This window comes from Apteryx mantelli, chromosome 30 (assembly GCF_036417845.1).
Source record: "Apteryx mantelli isolate bAptMan1 chromosome 30, bAptMan1.hap1, whole genome shotgun sequence".
In the NCBI taxonomy this organism is placed as follows: Eukaryota; Metazoa; Chordata; class Aves; order Apterygiformes; family Apterygidae; genus Apteryx; species Apteryx mantelli.
In genome coordinates this window covers 410,069-432,347 of record NC_090007.1, presented here as the reverse complement: position 1 = coordinate 432,347, position 22,279 = coordinate 410,069, and the positions used below count along the sequence as shown (strand labels likewise).

Below are 22,279 nucleotides of genomic sequence, written 5' to 3'. Positions count from 1 at the left end.
GGAAGGAGCCGGAGGGATGAACCCCAGGACCGGCACCCTGGGACAGGGGTGCTCACGCCCCAGCAATGGCACCAACAACTTGCTCAACACCGGGCTCAGCACTGGCAAACGGCAGGGGCACTCGAGCAGCCGGACACCTCGGAGAGGAGGATCCGCCTAAGTCAGACACAGCAGGGTCTGAGGCTCTGGGTACAGGGAACAGGTCATCTGGACATGTAACTTCTGCCCAGCCACCCCCGGGAACCTGCCATTGCCCCTGTGCCACTTCCCAGCCACGAGACAGCCAGGACAGCAGCAGGACGAGGGAGGCTGGGTGAGCCCGGGACCGTTTGCAAAGGGCCAGACACCGAGGACCCACCGCAGAGGACCAAACGCCCAACAGCGGCCTCCAGGCACAGCTCTTGCACTCTCTGCTCCCAGGCCGCTTCCAGGGCTCCCTGTGCCCGGTGCGGTGCAGGTGCCGCGCTCCGCAGCGGGCAGCACCATCTGGTGCCCATTGTGCAGAAGCACAGCTGGACAGTGCGCACAGGCCAGCTCCCGCGATGCCTCGGCCGGGCCTGGCACAGCTCTGCGTCCCTCCAGCCGGGGCGGGCAGCCCGCTGAGCACTGCAGGCAGAGGATGCCCAGGAAGCAGCGCTTCAGGCCACAGGAGACTTGCTCTGCAGCAAATCACCCTCTTTGCGTCCCGATTGCTCCGTTTGCCAAAGCACAGGCAGCACATCCACCAGGACAGCAAACTCACTTCCCATTTCGATCTGATCCAAAACCACAGAGGAGCCCTCTCCTTCCCTGGAGGGAGCAAATAGCATCCCAAGAGCCAAGGCCGTGTTTTGATTCGAGCGGGAGGCTGGAGACACTGGGGCAAACGAGTGACACAGCAGCAAGCCAGCAGCTCAGGGCTCTTGTCCGTGAGGAGTCAGCAGCAAGAGGCTGCACATCCTCAGAGAGGGGAGAGAGGCCTGGTTCACACTGTCTGAGCACAGAGCTCAGCTCCTTTGGGCTACACAAAAAGGGGAGCAGCAGCCAGCGCGGCGAGGCCGTGCCTTGGCTCTCTGCTGACAGCTGCTGTGGGCAAGCCGGCCCAGCAGGGAGCAGCACGATGCTGCTTCATCCCCCTCCCCAGCCTGTTTTTCACCCTTGTGCCAGCCCTGCCAAACAAAAGACACAAACAGGGCTTTGTGCTGCAGACCCAGAGCCGGGTCAGGCAGGACCCATAATACTCATCAAAGAAACTAAGCCATGCATTGATTTTTCACCAGGACGGTACCCGCAAGCACGAGGCAGGCTGTGAAAGAGCTTGCATAACCCACTTACGTGCAGCAGAGCCACGCTGCCTGGGCAGCCCCAGGGCAACGTTGGCTGCAGACACACCAAGACAACAGAAACGTTATCGAGCTGGGCCCAGACCAGGGCACGGAGCTGTACAAACTGCTCCCAAACCTGGCACTGCACCCGGCTGCTCTTGAGGCAAGGCCCTGCAATCAGAGCCATTGCTTCCTAATTACCCCTGCCTAAGCAGGGAAAATGTTTGACTTCAGGGTGAGGCCACAAGGCTGTGGCTCACACATCCTCGTAAAACCCAAAAGGCTGGGCAGTGCTCCCCAGCCAAGCAAGGGTGTCTTTGGCCTGCTAGGAACATGCACACACACACACGTGTGTGTGCGTGTGTATACACACGTGGGCTTTCTCCAGCCAACAGCTGCAGCTGCCACTACCTCACTCCAAGGACAGGAGCATTGACAAAAGTAGGCTCAGCTCAACTCCATGCTTTGTAAGCAGGAAAGGGACATTTCTCCCTCCCCCCTGAAGAGTCCTTGGAGGGCACCAGGCTGTGTACAAAGCAAGCAAAGGCCTTGCACCTTTGCTCTCTCACAGGGAAGAGCAGGGAGAAAGAAAAATAATTGCTTAGAGAAGCACGAGACATCTATGCATGTGAGCAGCAAACACCTGCTAAGGCCTTTGCTCCTAGGGGCTTGAGGGCCCACAGACGCACTTTGTGCCTGGCCTGATGGGAAGCAGCTCTGTAGTTGGCACCCAGCCTACGCAGGGGCAGCTACTCTCCTGGTCTGTGGGTGAGTAGCCAGAGGTACCGCCTGGCCTTTTAGCTCCTGTGCACGCAGGGAGGGCTGCAAGTACAGTGTTGGCTTGAGCACCCCCCTTCTTGATCCACCTGGGCGACCCACAGGGCCTGAGCCGACTTCCATCACCACACTGAAGCCTGGAGGCTCTGCTGTGCTCAGCAGCTCCCAGTAACTTAAGGTCAGCTTGAAGCCACCCTGAATTCAGCATGAGGAAGAAAAGCCAAGTGCTCTTACAACAGCTGCTGCTGAAGGGACTGTTTCTGGGAGACTCAAGTACTCTGTACAGAGCCCCAAGCAAGCAGATTACAACCCACCTTCTCACTGTTTCATACTATCCCCCTTCAGAGAAAGTAGTTATTTAAGAATGGTCCAGGTCTTCAGCTAGCTCCAGTGCCCTTTACTGCCACCACAGGTCTTTCTCCAGCCTGGATTTTCATTTGTATCAGTCCCAGGTTCCCCTTTTATTCCTCTCCTTTGAAAAGCTGACACATCCCAGCAGCATTCCTAGTAGTTATCTGGTTTGCTGGGAGCTCCTGACTGGGGCATTGCTACCCTGTTTGTTTTGGCCACAGGCACTTGGCTGTTGCTCAGTCTGCCCCCTTTAGATGTTCTGATTTCCAGTCCAAAGGCTCTGGTAACACACGGACAAAACTTAAGAGCCCTTTCTGAACTGCTCCCCAAGCCTTTTTGCTGGTGGCAGACTTGCACAGCAGGTGCTAGAGGAGGGGCTGCATTCAGCAATGTTGACAGCCTGCTGCAAGAGTTTACTTGGTCAGCTCTGGCTGGACAGGAGACCATGTCCATAAGGTCCTGAGGGGACCTGCAAGGGCTCCTCTGTATGCTCAGCCTGATCACTGACCCCGGGGCAAGGCTGCTGCCTCACCTACACTGAGGAATCCTGCAGCAGGGCAAGGTGAAGCCTGTCCTCAGAATGGGACAGCTGCATCCCCATCCCTGCAAAAGCAATGCCTGGCTCAAGGCCTGCCAAGGGAAGGCATTCCCTGGAGGTGCTCAGGCCCCCAAGCACTGCCTCTGTGCACACAGGCATGGGCCCTCTGCACTCAGCAACCCCACTGAGGATTAGGACAGGTCCACTGAACCCAGCCTCCCCCATCCCAGGAAGCAGGGCTGCCTCGTGTGCTGCAAAACTCATCCGTCTTCATTAGCAACCAGGCTGCTCTGCTTTGAGTCCCAGTCCCCAGATGAAGAGCAGGGCCTGACAAGGGAATTGCTCCTCCAGGGGAAGATGGCTGGTTATCGCGAGCTGATACTACTACCCCTGCCCTCCAAGCTGGATCAGGCATATTAGGGCTTTATTTGGTGCCAACATCCATTCAGACAGCACAGCTTTGAGTTAGCAGGGCTGAACTTCAGGATACCATCTAACAAAGCACTTCAGATTAAGGCAAGAGCTGGAAAGGAGACTTGACCTTTGCTTAGGTTTGTGCCATCCTTGCACTCTCCCACCAGTGTTGCTTCTGCTAGTGTAGAACTGGAGACTGAAGTTTGTGCAACAAGAACAATAATGCCAGAGACCCCATCACCTCGGCCTCTGTCTCTGCAGAGCAGGGAACAGTGCTCATCTCCCTCTGTAAAGGCTTGAACGCCTCTCAAAGGTACAAACGCTTGGCAATTAGAGTCCAGCCTGAGTTAACACAAGCTCATGAAACAAAGCTCCATGTTCTATAGCCAGAGGATCCAGAAATGAGCCAGAGCAGATCAGACAGCCCAAGCATCCAACTAGTAGGGAAGAGATACCAGAATCCAAACAGAGATGGAAAAAGAGGAATCATCTTTATTTGTGAAGTATGTTAACAGATGGAATAGTTCAATGCTACCCAACAATAAGGATAATACAGACTCCACTGAGCATTTGTCTGCTTTCAGGCTCCTATGTCACACAAACATCAAGATGGCTTAAGCATAAGAATACATGCTGTTAAGCTGCTCCCCAAAGCACCACAGCCCCAGTGTTCACTCCCACACTTTGCCCCTATCCCCCACTGTAGCAACTTTAGAAGAGATACTAACAAAACCCCATGAAATAAGTTAACGCTAATCATATTTAGTCAGTTTCCAGCTCTAACGGCCTCCTGCTTGTTTATTTAAGAGGGCAACAAGAGCAACTCCGGAGGCAGCTGACTGGGATGCTTGCCTGAAGTAGTATGGCACTGTGTTTGCGAGTCCGGTGTGGTGTCCTACACACTGAGCAATGATTTCTTCTGTCACTCTTCCCCAAGGAGCCACACCAACAGACATGCCTGGTGGCCCTGCATGAACGGCTCACAGGGGCATACCCTGCCTCAAAGCTAGGGAAAGATGCAGCCTTGCTCCAGGTGATACACTGGGAAAGACACAACTTCCTAATCCCTTCAGTCAGGTCAGATCACTTCCAAAAGGTTACCAGAACAGTTTCTTCCTGACCCACACAAAACAGGACAATAGATCTGCTGGGAACACAGGTCATACCAGCTACCTCCAGCAGAACAGCACACAAGCAACTGGGTGCATCTCACTTCCATGCTCAGTGTCAGCTCTCCTTAGCTCCTTGTATGGCCTCTTAAAAGAGGAGGTGGGGCAAGGAGGGCATTTCAAAATAGCCTTACCCCACATACCCTGTTCTTCCCATAGGTAAGGAAGAAAAGCAGGTTTTGCTCCCACCCACCCCCTCTACACCAACACGAAGAAACCTAGGACAGAGACAGCCAGTGACCAAGACTACCAGCAACAAGGGATTTACATTTATAGGTAGAAAAACCCTCCCACAACTCTTTTTTTTAAAAAGTGTATTTTAGATTCTACAACTTAAGTTTCTTTAGAAAGTGAAATAATTGAATTGCAAGGATGCACTAGGATATTCGTGGTGCTATTTTACCAAAAAAATAAGAAAAAAATGTCCAGACAAGTTCTTCAGCTACACATCACCTGGCATGAGAGAAAAAAAAGCCAGTTAGAGAACCCATTGATACCAGCAAGGCCACACTGTGCAAGGGGTGTTGATAAAGCAGTACAGGACAAAGGCTGCCTTGAGTAACATTCCGGGCTAGGACTCACTTCCTGCCCAAGTCCAGAGCAGGAGTTATCAGGTAGTCCTGACCCTCCCATGCTTTAGAGCCACACAGCAGACCACCACTTTCTTCTCTGCCTCGCATTGTCTATCTGGACAGAGGCCACATACCCTGTTGTGCCCTGCACGCACACAGCTCCAGCAGCTTTGGCAGTTTCCTGCCAGGCTCCTACTGGCCTGTGTAGGAACTTCCCAGCAGCACTTCCTACTCCCTCTCCCCAGATACTACAGTATGACACTGGGCCAGAAGAGCCTCTGCCTGCATGGATGTTACATCAGGACCTTTCTGCTTCCTCCAGAGACCTTTTGCAGTCCTCTGAGCAGCTGATAAAGAGCTCCAGGTAGGTTCCAACTAGACAATCATCTCCAGACTGCTGCATGAGCCTTCCACTGTGAGGAGGTGGAGATGCCTGGTACAGCAGCTGTTCTCAGTAAAACCTCTGCCCCCAGAAATTACACTCACCTGGCCCCTGCTCTTAGTTAGCATTTCTCTGGCGGACATTCTTGTCCTTGTGGTTTGTGGCATTACTTTTCCTGGAAAGAGAAAAGGGACAGTGAGGGGAAAAAAAGCTAGCACAAAAGCCCACCTTAACCACTACTGGAATTCAGGTCCCAATAAATGCTTAAGATATGACAAGATAAGATTAGTTATCAGAACAATGACAGTTTTGGAGACCTTTTTCTGCCATTCTCAGTTTTGTCATGGATACACAGGTCACATTAAATGAACTATGCAGGGGAAAAAAGTCTCCCAGAAAGCTAGTGAGGTATCTCAGCACCAGCTAGCTTTTGCATTCCAAACAGATTCCCTGGGGAATGCCATCTACTGGTACAAATCTGGCTTAATAGGAAAACAAGGTACTTACAGTGGTGCAGAACCTCCATCATCATCTTCATGTTCAGGACAGCATAGAAAGAAGAGAAAAAATAGCATCAGGGAGGAATATGTAAGAACTGTGCTTCTCTGCCACCTCTTTAAAGCTCTAAGGACTGGGATTCCACACAGATTACTGGACACTAGTGCCTGTGCAGGACAGGAACCTGAAGCTTGTTGTCATCCCACACCACAGGGCTTCCATTTCACTGGGGTTTGGGATAGCAGGGGGCTACTTAGCAAAACACTATCATCTCCTTCATGAGTATTAGGCTGCTTCTTGTCTAAGCTTAGGCAGGACACGAGCTTAGACATAAACTCCTGTTATGCAGTTGCTTCTGTTGGCATAGAGCAAGTTTGGCTCACAGGATAACCAAGTCTTTACCCTTGCTCAGCAGAGATCAGGTCTTGCACTTTGTTAATCCTGAGGCACACCTGAAGCCATCCCAGGAGGTTGCATCCTCAGCATGCCAGCCAGTCCTCCCCCTAGTGCTTAAAATTTGAACAGAGCCATACATCCATGCAGTGAGACAGCACAGCTGCCCCTGGAACTATCCCTTGCTCTCAGCCCATCAGACCCGTGAATTCAGATAGCCCCCAGATCGAAACACACACAGACAGTAACAGCAAGTCAAGAGGAATCCAGAGAGGATGCTTCAAGAATGAGGCTTTAAGTATCAGCAGTACCAAGCCCTTCTTCCACCCCACAGAACTTTGCCAAATCAAAAGACACACTGCACACCACATTCTTGCTACACTGAGAGAAGCGCAGGTAGGAAGAGAGCTCTGCCAACATACACCAGGTTGTGGGACCTTTCACCAGCTCCTTGCAATCTGCCACCTTCCAGTAGGAGGCTCCTACTGTCTCTTCTACAGTCCAGCCTTTCCCTCAAATGGAACTAAGTGGTGAGGCCCAAGCTTTAAGTACTGGGACTGCCTTGAGCACCAAGCACTGCATACAGCTGGTGAGAGGACTGATGCAGAAACATGGCTGGAACCATCTTCTACTTACCATTGAGGTAGCACCCAGCAGCAGAGAAGGAAAGAGTGGAAAGATAACACCAGCAAGGATATCACAGCAGTACACAAGCTAGACTCTCCCCCATCCCAGGTAACAGGAAGCAGCCAATTCATAACCATATCCTTGAGGAGCAGCATTCATCTGAGTTGGCTCAGCATTGGCTTCCCGTTACCTCCTCTCAAGAGGGGCAAAGCTACAAAGACTTTGGAGGAAGAAGAACTAAGGCAGTAAAGTGATGTGTAAAGCTGTGCATGTTTGTAGAATGACACTCCGTCCTCACCCACAAGCACCTGGACATCTGAGCTTAAGTCTGGCCTTGGAGCAACCTGAAGGGGTCTCAGGAAGTTTCAATATACTTGCCTTGTCTTCATCTGTCAAAGCAGTCATTATGGCCACTGGCAGATCAGCACTCACCTGGGCCTTGACCAGGCAGGTATTATCAAAAGCCAGATCGCTCAACATCCAGGCCCTAGATTTTTTGCAGATAATATCCTTAAGATAGAAGACATCTATCCAGCCAAGAGTGTCAGAGGGCAAAGCACTTTAAGACTGCCTTGAGTAGGATTTCCCAAGCCATGTAGTCAGGGGAAGGATATTTAGCATTTAGTTTTTGGTCCCTCTGCTTGCCTTGCACCACCACCCTCAGCCTACGTAGTGTGTCATTCCCTAGTAAAGGGCTAAGGTGACTGACCTAAAAGCAGGAAGGATACCAATCATTTACACTTCATTGTTAACTGGATCAGATAAGGGAGCAGGCTGCTGGGCTAACACAATGGAGATTCTAACTGACAAGGAAAGGGAGGAGCTAGTGTTTCCAGAACAGAGTAAAGATAGCACTAGACTTTGAAGAAGACCCTGAGCGCCCAAATATGTTGATTTGAAGCCCCAAAATAACTCAAGGATTAACTGAACTTAAATTAAGCTAAACCTAGGCTTATAGAGCCAGCAACATGGTCCCTGGTTCTGCAGCACCAGAACAGCTCTACTGCATATTGGCAAATCAGCTTCTCTAGAACATTACTGTCACAGACAAAATCCAGTCCTGGAAACACTTGTGTGAAGCACTTCAGTAAAGTGCAAAGGAACTGGTAAGACAAAGGGGCACTGAACCTTATGCCACTCCTGACCCAAAGCACCACTTGAAGGGCTGTCAGAAACAGCACACTGACTTGCAACTTCCTGGCTAAAGTAACACAGAATCACAGAACTGTTGAGGCTGGAAGGGAACTCTGGAGATCATCTGGTCCAACCCCCATGCTCAAGCAGGGTCAGCTACTGCAGGTTGCCCAGGACCATGCCCAGTTGGGTTTTGAATATCTCCAAGGATGGAGACTTCACAGTCTCTCTGGGCAACCTGTTCCAGTGGTCACAGTGAAAATGTTTCCAACCTTACAGTGAAAGTGTTTTCTTATGTTCAGATGGAATTTCCTGTTTTGGTTTGTGACCTTTGATTCTCATCCTGCCACCAGGCACCGCTGAGAACAGTTTGGCTCTGCCTGCTTTACACCCTCCCAACAGATATTTATAAATGTTGATAAGATCCCCCCCAGAAGTAAACAGGACAGACATTCTCTTTAGTCTGGTAGAGACCACCATGACTATACTGGAAGCATGCTGAGAAGCAGCCCTCAAATTCAAGTGTAAGGCCCATCCTACAAAGGGAACTCCTCAGAGCTCTCAATGAGAACATTTTGTCTGTATTTTACAAGTTACTTGGTCTCCCCGGAAATATTTAACCCCAGGTGCCTCTTACCATCAAGAACCTCATCTGGCTTCCTCCTCTTCTCATAGATGAAGATGATTGTGACAAGAACCAGGACTTCTGCGACAATACCCAAGAAGGGCCAGAGTGCTGCCAGACGGCTGCGTACACGCAGGTTCACTGTAGCCCCACCAAAGCCAAAGGAGTTGGTGGCATTGCAGTGGTAGTTGCCTGTATCCTCCTCTATGTTCAGTTTAAGAATGCGTAACTCTGTTTTGTTGCTACCGGACTTGACAATGAATCGACCAGAATCATTGATGAGTGGCTGGAAGGAGGGATAACAAAAACCCTCATGTCAGCATTGCCCTGAGAGCTGAGCAGCTCACTTACCATGTATGGTTCTACCACTATAGAAATCCTCCTTGCCAAGGCATTGAGAAGGCTACTTTGAAATAGCTTATTGCTATTTCCACCTCTTTGCCAGGAGGGAGAATAGGCAGAAGGGAAGGAAGATGATGCTCTAGTGCTTACCTCTTGACCATTTTTGTACCAGACCCAAGCACTGACAGGGGGGAAAGAGGAACTCTTGCAAGTCAGCACTCCTGTGTCCCCCTCATTCCCATGCTCAGACTTCTTGTATGCCACCACTTGGGGCGGAACTATGGCAAGGGAAAAAGAAACCAGACACTTCAGTATAGATCAGACAAGATTTGAACTGCCCGCAGTCTACCTAGCTAGTACCAAAAGACTTCAGTTTGAGAAATGCATTATAAATCTTATTCCCCTCCCTAGTTCAAATTTTAGCACTTTGGGAGAAAGCACGTCAAGCTGCTTTGAAAGGTTCAAATGGATTTGATCACCAGGTATCATCCCTCTCCCATGTCTTGTGGGCATGTGCCCATAGCAGAAGACTGATTTACTGCAAGGTCTAAGATTTAATCTTACAGACAATTTAGCACATGATAAAATGAAGTTCTCACAGAGCAAGTCTGGAAGTATACAAGTACAGTTCTGCAATCCTATTGCAGAGGGCTAGAAGTAGCTTTTCAAAATGCTGAAAAGTTACCAAAGCAAAGCATTCAGGAAACTACAGCTTCCCCTCTCCCCTCAGACCCAGAAGGAAACATATGAAGTTACCAGATATATTCACTTGTCCTTTTATCATTGGGTTCATTTGGTAGACACAGTCGTACAGTCCAGAGTGCTCTTCCATCTTCCCCTCAATTCTACCAAGAAAAACAGGTTGTCAGAAAGAATGCAGCATAACAAAACAGATACTGAATTCCAGACCCAGGGAAAGTAACAGGCATGCATAGACATCTAAACAGCAATCTCATCTATAGGCAATTTCTCCTCCTCCAGCTCCAACATTTATGCAGCACCATGTATCTACTACAACCCTATTCTTTACCCTTCTCCCCACACATTAAGGAGGGCAGAAGAGGGTTTCATATACACTTGAGTCTGACATAGGCCTGTCAATTCACAGTGATCATTTAGACCACTTGATCTTGAGTTCTGAAGCCTGGAAACCAGCAGCTTTTACTCCCTACCCAAACCACTCTTCTCATCTGCGCCTTTACAAAGTGGAAAAATTAAGACCTGACTGTTAGCTAAAGTGGAAGCAGAAAACCAGGACCAATAGGACAATACTACTTCATCACCAGATGTAGTGTCACATGTAGCACTTCAGTAGTGGTGATTCCATGCCCTTCCCTCTTTTATACAGACCACAGGTCTGATAAAAAAACATAACCTTGCAGAGCAAGCCTACAGAATCAGAAGTGCAACAGAGCATTCTAGTTTGTACAACACAGGATACACAGCCACACCCCTCACGTAAAACATTAGCCCTGCAGTTCAGCTTTAAAGCAGACAGGCAAGGAGCTTAGGATGACATTCAGAGGAAGGCAGGAAGAGTTAGGAGCTATTCTTCCTATAAAAGAAAGTCCACTGGAACACACTGCAATATAGTGACAAAGAAAAATCCAGGCTGGGTTTCTATATTGATCCAAGCATAGTGAGACCTCTCGCCCATTTTCATCTTTGTAAATTTGCTGCAATGGGATTTAGTGGATTATGGTGCATTGCAACAAACATCTCATTCTGCAGCTTAGTAATACCTGCTTGAGAGAAGGGGTAGGCACAAAGTTTTAGTTCTGTGGCTGCACTGGGACAACAGGCTGTTTGTTAGCTCTGCTGTGCATGGAGCTTCCCACTCCCAAAAACCACTCAGCTAAGGAATTGAGGTCACGCGAGGGAGGCTGGGTTATAAATACATTAATCCTTGTTCAGCTCCCTGTTGCTATGGGGAGAGAGGCACGTCGGCACAGCCATACAAAAGGACATGATGCCTCTCCAGCTGCTGGGCCAGTGCCAGCCAGGCCTGACTGTAATCAAAATGGAAAGCTCACCGCACTGTTACAATAAGGCTGGTATTCCAGTTCCTGCTCAGCTACAGCCTGGAAACAGTTTCCGACTAACTTGCAGGCAACTATCCAGTTTGTTCTATAGCGACAGGCTAGACATTGGAAGTGTACTTGAAGTATGTACATAAAAGCCAAGTGTACAAATCACAAGTTTCTCCTGTTCCACACATGGCCTCTGGGGGAGCAGGGAGCTCATTTCCTTTCCAGAGTCAGAGTTTCTTAGAGCTCTGGGAAAACATCTTACTGCACTGATGTCTACGCTGCAGAAAGCCAGGTGCTCATGTTCTCCAGACAGAGCAGGCCAGCCAAGCAGGCAGCCCTAGCCACATTGCACCCTGTGCTGCTGAATCCAACAGAAACTGACCTAGTCTGGCAGAACATCAGCAGGAAAACACTAAATAGCAGTACTTTTCTTAGCAAGAGGACACAGTGGCATATTTACTTTCCCTTCCTTCTCCTTTTTGCCCCCTCCTCACAAAAAGAAAATGCTGGGCCTTAGCAAACCTTTATTTTGCTCACCTTATGTTCTGAAGTTCCAAAGTTTATTTCCTGCAAGACTGCATGTGACAACACTTCAGTTTAGGTTCAACTGATACGAAACATTAACCATTTCTGGTAAAAGACATTCTTATCTGGCCTTGCCCCTGACACTTACGTGTAACTGGTGAAAGCATTCGATTCTGTGTCCTTTTGAAGTACCTTGTCTCCACTCCTCCATTCATGGCCCTCCATGGCACCGTAAGGCGTAGTCATGTTACAGGAGAGGATCAGCTTGCCAGAATCAACCGTTACAAGAGTTACGATGTTTGGACCTGCATTTGTAAATTCAGTTGAAGTTAACATGTGGTATTCGAGAGGTCATGCACCTGCCCAAGAACCTTTAAAAAAAAAATATGAAGATACAGCTCCTTGTCTCCATCACTGCTTTTCACTTACCTTCTTTACCAGTTTCCTACCAGGACTGGTGATACCAGCACAGGACAGAGTTGAAAGCCAGATGACTAGGGCCTGACTGCACTCGGCAACAACAGGATACTGACGCTATAGCTGCTACCACCATGATCAGGATCACTGCCACATACTCTCAGCAGTTCTGAGCCTCCTGCTATCTCTACAATGGCTGCAGTTCATATATTCCAATTGAGCTAAGTGCTCAAATAAACAATGGAAAAGGTCACACCAAAGGGCAGTTGCAAGAGTATGGCTCTCCACTTATGAGCCACTTTAGCATTCACCGAATCCAGAATTTGAGCAGATTTAGACACCTCCAGGTAGCATAATCGAGGACAGCAGTCAAGACACTTGTCAGGAGCAACAAACAAGACAGCATGCAAGCAATATGCACACCACCTGATGCAGCCCAAGAATTTATAGCTATATTTATTCCAGTGAGAACCTATGTAACCATGATTCCAAAAGGTCCTGGATCTCCATGTGCCAAGAAGCAGTAAATCATGCAACAGAAGATTACTCAGACATTTCTACTTATAGGATGCAAGTCCAATAACTGCCATTAGTAGAGCCATTATACAGCCCTAGTGACACTTTAGGTTTCCTACCCTCCCACCCATTCCCACTTTCTTGGAAGGAACAATTTTTGCACAGGGCTGAAAGGCATTTTGTTTCTCCTCCTAACCAAATTCCACTGGAAGAAAATTCTGCTGGAGCTTTGCATTTCCTAATACATTTAAGCTGAGGAGAATGTTAGTCATTTTGCTCCATTAACATCAATCAGGATTCATGATAATATCTTAGTAGGATGTTAAATTCCCTCACTAGCTCAGCTTTCTATTATTGGGGAAAAAAGCAGCCTCTTAGCTCAAGAGCTCAACTTTCAACTCTGTAACTAGAGGGAGTTTGGTCACTTCCACAGTACAAGCAACTAAGTCACATTCAGTGTCACACACAGACACGGCCATTTCAAAAATGGTTGCTTCACAAGAAACTAAAAGCAGATTTTGATCCCCACAGCTTGTATCACTAGCAAGAAAGCAAGCTTAAAGCAAGATGTTCACAGGAGCAGAAGTTGTGACGAGCTGTAGGGCAGGGCTGGTTTGTCAGTGGTGGTTAAGGCAGAGTCTACCAGCAGAATCAAGATTCTTAGTTCTGCAAGCCGGCACTGGGACACGGAGGCACTTAAGCAGTATGTTCTACTGTGCTGGGCTCTGGAAAGGGTATGGGATTGCTGCATTGTGTTTTGGTTGGGAAGTCACAACCCTTTTTGAGCAGGGCCACTTCAGATCAAGTCACAGGTGGTAAGGGAGATCACAGGAGGGTAGGAGTCTCAGTTCTACAGCCAGGATGGGAGGGTGAGGGGAACTTTCAGGAAGTCACAGGACACAGGTGCAGGGGTGAGCATGGCAAGAGACTCAAGACATCAGTGTCCGAGCAAGTGCCAAGGCCTCAGCACGGCCACTCACGTTCGATGACAAAAACGTTAGCCTGGGAACGGATCCACTTGACTTTGGGGCTCTTCGACAAGTGATTGCGGTCAGGGTCGTTGCTAGCCCGGCACTCATACATGCCCGAATCGTCGACTGTGACGTTTGCGATGTAGATGGTACTGGTAGAGTGCAGGTTGTAGGTGGCGTTGATTTTGACACGGTCCTGCCGTGCACCATCCCAAAGCTGAGCATAGGTCTCATTTGGTTCGTTTCCCTCAAACCACCACTGGATCTCAGGGATAGGATTGCCAATCGCCTCGCAGTGCAATTCGACGCTGTCCTGAGTCAGCCTCTTTTGAGACAGAGGTGACTTTATAAAACCAGCTATGAGTTGAAGAGGTATTAGTGCAAAGTGTTAGTGCAAAGCAAGAATTCAACCTCTACAAGGAAAAAAAGTTTCAGCCATTGAGAAGATGAAACATGATTCTTCAGAGCAGTGTACTCCTCCCGCTCCCTCCCCTCTACAATCCATAAGCTACACATTTAACAGGGCAGTTATTCCCAACTGCTGCATCTACAGCCAACAATACTTTCTGCCACTCTACTGCAAAACCAGAACATGCAGAACAGCCACACTTATATAACATTTGCCACTACCCAAACAAAAACCCACAATACACAATTGTCACAGGACAAAAAGTACTACAGGCCTCCCATCATCACAGGATGAGGAATACAGAGAGCCTATTTGCAATACTGATTTAATTCCATCATGATATTAATTATCAGCTACTTAACCAGCAGTCATGGAATCGCATCCTTTCTGCAAGGGTCAGCATTACAAACACGATGCTCACACTGAGTCAGACCAAGCATTTCTCCAGCCTAGTATCCAGATTCCAGAGGCCACGAGCAAGACAAGCCTGCAATACTTCCCTTTCACGCTTCCCCCCCGTCTCCAAGCATTTTCAGCTCAGGATGTAAACATCAATAGATTTTTGTTCCACAAGCTTATCCAGTCTCCAATATCCTCACAAAATTTTAGTATCTGCTATATTCTGAAAAGGAGTTCCACAGGTCTGCCAAAACATCCACTGCACTTTGCAGTGAAAGGCTGGCAGCAGCAAGACAGCATGATCTAGTATGTGTTTCACTGTAGAAAGGACATTGTTAGGGTGGCTACAAATGGCAGTATTAGGAGCACAGAGCAAGCCCTTGCTTAGTTTTGTTAACACACCATAATAGGAAAAAATATTTCACTAGATACAGATATATGTTTATGTACAATATACTAGGAATCCATTCCATTGTTCTAATACTCTTCCAAGCTAGAAAGGAAATGCTAATTAGATATTTCACAGAATCACAGAATAATTGGGGTTGGAAGGGACCTCTGGAGATCATCTGCAGCTGTAGCTAGCCAGCCAAACAGGTAGAAGACAGCCACGCAAGCAGTCTGAACTAGCAGTCCTACACTGGCCTCCCTACTCTGACACGCTGAAGGTCAGAACATTTTTTGTGCATACAGATTCTCACACTGCAGAGACACTGCTCCCCACTCACCCGCAGAGAGGAAGATGTCAGGCCCTCCTTGAGCTTTACATGCCAAAGTCAGTTGATCTTAATTTAGAACTGGCCAGAGCCTGGCACTCCCCCCGTCACCACGCGGTGACTAGGTGATGTTGGGCATTGTTGCGCTTACAGTACCATTTGCCTGCCTTATCTGCCAGCCTTCACCGCACTGCAAGATCTGTTCTCCTTCACATTCTCATGTGCTTGCTTAGTCATCCTGCTCACTAAGATGCAAGTCGAATACTTCTAAATACAATATTCAGGACAACTGCAATTTCTGAGAGTGTTGTGCAGTCTGCAGGATGTCACAAGCCAGGTTAAGAAATTTGTAATATTCATTGTAGTACGATTTCACTGTTTATTTTCTTCATCCCAGGCAAGCTAAACTTTGCAGAGCTAAATTGACAATAAACAGATTAAAAAACCATGAGCAGCTGCAGGCTAAAACTACAGTATTTTTCAAATTGTTCCTGTGCTCAGAGTCCAGAGGGTTCAACTTTTGAAAACAGACAGTTCAAAGGTAAATCCCTAAGTCAGTAGACTGCAGAAAGCAGAGCTGCCAGACATTTTTAGGCTACTAGCCAGGTGCAGCATTATCAACTATGAGCAGCAGCTCCCAGATGTAAGATTATCCAAATCATTACAAGACAGATGGACAAAGGAGAAGGTCCCAGGAGAGTTTTTTTGTTTTTTTTTTTTTGAAGGGGAGCAGGAAGGAAGTCTCTAGCAACATCATTTCAGGAAAAGACATCATATTTGAGTCAAGGTTACTTACGTGACTCAGTTTCAGTAAGGTTTAAGTAGAACTAGTTAATTTTGCAACACATACTTCCTGCACACTGATTTCAGACTGCATTACTCAGACGCTAACAGTAGACCCACCAAGTATCTATCATACCAAGAGCCATTCCAGGAAATTAACTTACTCAGTAAAAAGTACCTAAGAAAGCTTGTGATTATACAGATGTCCTTCACATGTCTCATGTCATACAGGCATAAAGGAGGTGGGTTGGGGGATTTCTTTTGTTTTTGAATGCCCAAAAGTGTTTTAATAAAAAAATCCTATGACTTTTTGCAAGTGTGGGAATAAGTCAGCATTATAAACTCAAGTTTGCTCAAATCCAAGCAAAACAAAGAAGCTTGCTAGGTAATTTTCAGAGGCCTACATAAATCAATTCCACCACTTAAACACTTCTCAAAGGAAAATTTAGCCTTATACTCTGAAGCTTTAGAAGTCTGAAAGAACAGACAGGTTTGCACAAGGAAGGAGAGATCTGACTCTCATCTGAGAACAAGACAGTTTTAAGAGAAGGCTGATAATTAAAACAGATGTATTGAAACAGAGGTCTGCCTGAGAATAGCTCTGTAGCTAAAGTCTGGTGCTATTTCATGTATCAACTGCAGTATTGCTAGTTACATTCACAAATGCACCGTTCAATAATACCTTTGCAGAGGTTTTAAGGCCTCAAACTGACTCCGTATTACAGAATTGGACTAGAGACACTAGAATGATCTTCCCAAATTGATTTAAAAAAAATAGGAGGTCACTAGGGGTTCCAAAAGAAATATGGGAATATTAGCTGTAACTTTCTCATAAGCTGAGCTTCACTTCTAGAACAACATATTAGAAGTTGAATCTTGTTAAGCAGCTAGAAAACAAGCTAAACAGCTCACCAAGGTTAAACTCACATGCTGGTGTGAGACAAGCTGGTTTGTATTTTGGCGGGCAAGTCTCCTGACAATTTTGCATGCCAGCTTGGTTTTTAAATCACAAGCCCATGATTAAACACTCCCAACCACCTAATTTTGAAAGTCACAGAACTGACTATAGTACTTGTAAAAGCCTGTCCCATTTTAACTGCAGCCCGATTTAAAACAGGAGCTCCTAATGATCGAGGTTTCTTTTACAGATGCAAGCTGATTATAGTGTGCTGACAAAATAAGTTCTTTCAAAGAGACTTGCTCCGAACTAGAGGGCACTTCATGTGTAGCTCAGACTCAGCAGATCCACATTACTCTCTAGACACCCTTGAGTTCAAGTGGTAAAAACAGCAACTACCATTCCCATTTTGCATGGGATTAATATCCCCTCTCTGCTTTTCCAGCACAGAGCAGACCAAGCAATCAAGTCCTGGATACTCAAGGCTCAGGAAAGCACCTGCTGAGTCCTGGGACATACCAGTATAGCCAGCATCAACACACTAGAATTGATCAGAGGCATTCAAGCAATTTTCAAATGGTGCTGGGCTGTAAATTGAAATCAGCTCACAAAAGCAAGGAGTTCTTCACTGAACAGAGCCAATCACAGAGCTGAACAATTCTCCTGGGGACAGGACAGTATTCGATCAAACTAGACAGTGGCAGAGACGGACATGACCAGATAACACTCTTGAGTCACCTTCAAACTAAAAACAACCTCTCCCCCCTGCGCAGAGGGAGGAGCTCTCATGGCACGCACCGCCTGACAAGCGGAGACAGATCTCAGTGCAGCCAAACCTGGCAGAAATCTGCGTCTTCCTGCAGGGTACACTCTCATCCATGGCATGACCTTTGTTCCTCAGCTTAGGAAGGGGATATATGAAGCTCTGACACTTATTGCCATTTCCACTAATAGCTAGTCTACTCTCCCTCAAGTTTCATGTAACCAGGCAATCACTAAATAACCAAGTCAAAGGCAAGTGCCTTCAGTCTGTTCAGGAAGTCGGAATACTTTGTCCTCTCATGATCTGAGAGAGGACAGAGTCCAAGCACGTACCTACCTACAGGCTTGGACCTCTACAATTCAGCCAATTGTTCTCTGCTGCAAGCTGCAAAGAGTTTCAACACTGCAGTTTAAAAGGAACATCTCACGAAGCCTGCTCTCTAGATAAAGTCTAATGTTAAATATAGCTGAGAGGTAAGGGAAAAAAAAACTTTACAGTCCTCTATTATGTTTGCTTAAGCAAAAATAGAGTATTGTTACACACTAGCCAGAAACAGGACTTCAGTGACCAGCACAACTCTGTTAATGTTATAGGATCTCAGAACAATAATACCTCCATAAAACGTACCAGAAGCTAAGGCTCAGGCAAGAGACGCCCTCAAAAGGCGCAGTAGAAAACTGAAAAGTCTTTACATCTGCCCAGAGACAATGCTGGAATTAAGAGACAAACGACAAGTAATTAAATGATCAAGTGAGATTTTTTTTTATTCGGCCATTTCCCAGAATTAACATTTGGATTGGCAAATCAGGGCTAAGTGATCCAGCCTAGTACTCCACCATCCAAAGTGTTATAGCCCAGTTACCCTACAGACTGAGACCAAAGACTTGGCTGGAAATACCAAGCCTAAGAGAATCTGCATCACTAGAAGGGCAGGGTACACATTTTACAGAACAGATTGGCCTGTGAAGAAATTCTTGTTTCCAAGGCTTTTCAGACCAAGAATAGAAACAACCTTTTCCAGATGTCTCACTGTGTTATACATTAAATACTTCGTCGGAAGTAAACAAGACAAACAGGAGAGTCACTCTCCAGATTAAGTCAACTCCAACAAGGCAAGTTTACAACTGGTCTCTCATCCAAAACAGACCACCATAATACCCAGAAATCAACAAATACACAGTTAAGCGAATAAGTCAGGAACACCAGTCCCCCTAGGTGTCCTTCCAGTAAAGTTTCCTAAAAACAGGATCTTGTATACTCCCCTAATGGACCATTTTCTTCATTTAATTTGCTCATTGAGAGAGAAAAAGGAGGAAAATGCACAGTAAGGGAAAGAAATAGAAAGTTTCCCCTTAAGCATTACATAAAAGCAAGACCAATACACACACAGACAGGAGGTATTCAAAATCCTCACCAGGGCAAGTGTTAAGCTCTAAATTCAATTCCCAACCCTCAATTCAATTTGTGTCAGTCCTCTAGAGAAAAGACTGCTCATTACAGGGCAGTGTAGTGGAATGGAGCGGCAAGTACCCTACCATGGGCAGTTTCAGGTTAGCTTATCAAACTTGCATTCTCCATGAGGGTAAAGCTTAGAAAAGAATGCTCTCCCCCTGCCCCTCTTTTCTGTTCTACAATATTAAAATGCAATTCTGCCACAAGGAAATATTAGAGCCTAACACCTCCATTGCTATCCTTGGATTTTTTCAGACACTTCCCACCACATCTCCTTCAGTCTTCACATTTAGCTCTACTACACTGAAGTAAGTTTGATACCACATGCAGACTGACAAAATTTCAGTATCCAATATGCTAAGCAGCAAGCAACTCAAGCAACAGCCTTCCACATAAGATGAAACAAAGCCTCTAACATCAGCACCTCCTGCATTAGGTCTGAACCAGAGACTGTGGAGTCCTCCAGGCAAAAAAAAAACAAGCTGTGTTTGCCAAGGCAGACTGCTCACCTATGGCTCTGAATAAATAAATAAATCCAGCAGGCTTCTTTGATGTTAGCTCAAGAAGTGAGAAACTGAAATGTCAAAGCAGCAGCACATGCCAAACCCCGGTTCATTTAAGGCTCTGCTTTTAAGTATCTAACAATAGGTTATTGAAACTCTTAGCACCACATCGAGACTCTGTCTGTATATCACAAATAGCCAAGAGACCAAGACCAGGCATTGTTTCTTCGTTAGAGGATTATCAACTTAAAGCAGCACATGAACATCTTTAAGGCTTTAAATCCCAGAGCTCTGTTACTTCTCATAAGCCCCAGAAACTGGAGAAGTGGCTGCAGGGAATAAAGTGCCTCGTTTTTATTTAAGGGGAAACAAACCCAGCATCACCTAAGGCAGCACCACGCTCGGTTTCCCCAGCTCCCCCCTCAAGGGGCATCCGCACGTGCCACTGCAGCCCCAGGCGGGGCCACCAGGCCGCAGGCCCGGGGCTGCCGCACCCCCCGCTCCGGACACAGCTCCGAGCGGGGAGCCGGCCCGCGCCCGGGAGCCCCCCGCCGCCGCGGGGCGCCGCTTCCCCCCGGCCCAGGAGGCCTCACGGGCCCCGCCCCCCCCCGGCCGAGCAGACCGGCTCCCCGGCACCGAGGGGCCCGGGCCAGCCCCGCACCTCCCCCCCCCCCGGGCCAGCCCCGCACCTCCCCCCCCCCCGGGCCAGCCCCGCACCTCCCCCCCCCCCCGGGCCCAGCTCAGGGCCTCCCGCAGAGCCCCGGGGACGCCCCACGAGGGCGCCTCCGCTCCGGTCCCGGTCCTCCCCCGCCCCGGTCCTCCCCCCGCCGAGCCCCTCCGCCCCGAGCCGCCCCGGCGGGCCCGTACTTGTCCCCGCGGCGCCGGCGAGGACTCCGCTGACGACGAGGAGGGCCAGGAGCCCCCGCCGCCCCGCCGCGCCCGCCGCCATCGCCGCTCGCTCGCCCGCCCGCGCCGCGCGCCGCCCGCTATAAGGCGCGCGCCGGGTCACGGAGGCGGGGCGGTGCTCCGGACGGAGAGGCCCCGCCCCGCAGCACCAGCCGTGGCCAATCGCGCCGCCGCTTCGGCGGGGTGGCCCGCCCACCCGGCTCGGCCCGGCCAATCAGTAGAGAGAGCTGACGGAGCGCCTTTCTACTCCCACATCTCCCCTGCGGAGAGAGCCAGTTCGGGCCAGTCCCGCCGGGACCACGCCCACTCTCCGGGACGCCAGCCAATCGGAAGGGCGCGGCCGGGCCGCCTCCCGCCCACCTGGCCGGGCGCGGAGGACGGGAGGCGGGAGGGGACAAGAGGCCGCGTGACTGCCCGCGGGGCGTCGGGGCGGGGGGAGACAGGCCGCGGCCTCCCCGGGGGGACCGGGGCCTCGCGGGGCCTCTCGGGACCGTGGTCCCTGCAGGCGTCCCGGCCCCCCGCGCCCGAGCCGGGTTCGCCTCCCTGCCCTGGCACCGCCGTGCCGCTTCCCACGCCAGGAGCGGAGCCGCGGCTGCGCCCAGGCCCCCGGCGCTGCTGCCCGGGCGCTCCTCCCTGGCACCGGCCGCGCTGCGGGGTCCCCGGGGGCAGCCGGGCACGACGGCGCCTCGCCGCCGACCGCCCCGGGCTGGAGCGTCGCCACGCGTCTCGCCCGGGCGCGCGGTTCTCCTTCCGGGGCCGCCGATCCGACCACCTGCCCGTGACTCAGCATGGCGCCCGCCGCCGGCGTGCAGGCCCCGGCTGGTCGAGCGAAAGCTCTCGCCCCCCGGCACCGTCCTGATGGCTGCTTTTAGGGTAGCTTAAAGCATAAGCAGATTGAGAGGCCAAGCAGTAAATGCCGCTCCTGAGCCTGACTCGCTCTGCGGCTGTGCAAACTTGGTGTGAGGAAGGGAAGAGAAAAGCTGAGCCTCAGGTCTGGCAAACTAGCGAAGAGCAGCCAGGTGTCTGCAACAGCCTGCAGTAAAACGCTGCCGAGATCGGTGTGTGGCCGCCGGCAGCGGCCTGCAAACAGGGGCACTGGAGGGGCCGGGTTTTTTTCCAGCACAAGAGACGGATCAGTTCAGCTGGGAAGGAGGAACGCTCCTCGCCCCATTGCCTTGACTCTGCGCCTGGGGAGGCTCGGACACAAAACCTGCCGCCCTCCTTGCCTGTTAACTGTTAATGTTTATGGGGGGGGGGGGGTGCCACGGGCGGCGCGGTGCCTCCTCCTGCAGCAGGGGCCGGGGGCTGGTGCCCTTAGCCTGCAGCCCCTCGCGGTGCCGAGCCCCGCGCCGAGGCAGCAGGGCCGGTGCTCCCCCCTGTGTGTTTACAGACAGGGATTTGCAGAGGCTCCGGGAGGGACGGGGGGAGCGCGGATAAAGCCAGTTACCCCGGGAGCGGCTGGGAAGGAGGTCAGGGTCTGGGTCGGGCTGCGCTGCCGTCCCTGAGCTGCTCTTTGTGCGCTGCACAGGGAGGCTGCGGAGGATGTGGCAGCGCGCAGGGCTGGGGACGAGGCAGCGGGGACCCCCCCCCCAGCCGAGCCTGCAAGTGACGGGGGGGAGGGTCTGCAGCCATGCAGAAAGGGAGGTTAAAAATACATTTGCAAAAGAGTTTCCACCACTGTCAAGCCAAGGACGCTCCATGCTGTGGAGGGAGCACCGTCCTGGCGGCCCCGGCACTGGGGGGAGCCAGGGCCGCCGGCCCGGAGCTCGTGTTCCCACAGCGGGGACGCGTGGGAGGAGGAACGGGGCAGCGCTTCCTCGGCACGGGGGGCAAGGCGGGAACAATAGCTGCCTGCAAACCACAGC

General features: G+C 49.8%; 1 protein-coding gene across 1 annotated transcript; it reads right to left on the bottom strand.

Moving 5' to 3' along the window:
• Positions 1–3,856: 3,856 nt before the first annotated feature.
• Positions 3,857–20,478, bottom strand: BSG (basigin (Ok blood group)). Its single transcript, XM_067312579.1, has 8 exons — positions 20,376–20,478; positions 11,830–11,986; positions 9,883–9,971; positions 9,277–9,404; positions 8,797–9,070; positions 6,015–6,039; positions 5,612–5,682; positions 3,857–5,006 (listed from the first exon to the last, which is right to left on the bottom strand). The coding sequence occupies exons 1-7, from the start codon at positions 20,455–20,457 to the stop codon at positions 5,625–5,627; spliced, it is 813 nt and encodes a 270-aa protein (XP_067168680.1). The 5' UTR covers positions 20,458–20,478; the 3' UTR covers positions 3,857–5,006; positions 5,612–5,624.
• Positions 20,479–22,279: the final 1,801 nt, after the last annotated feature.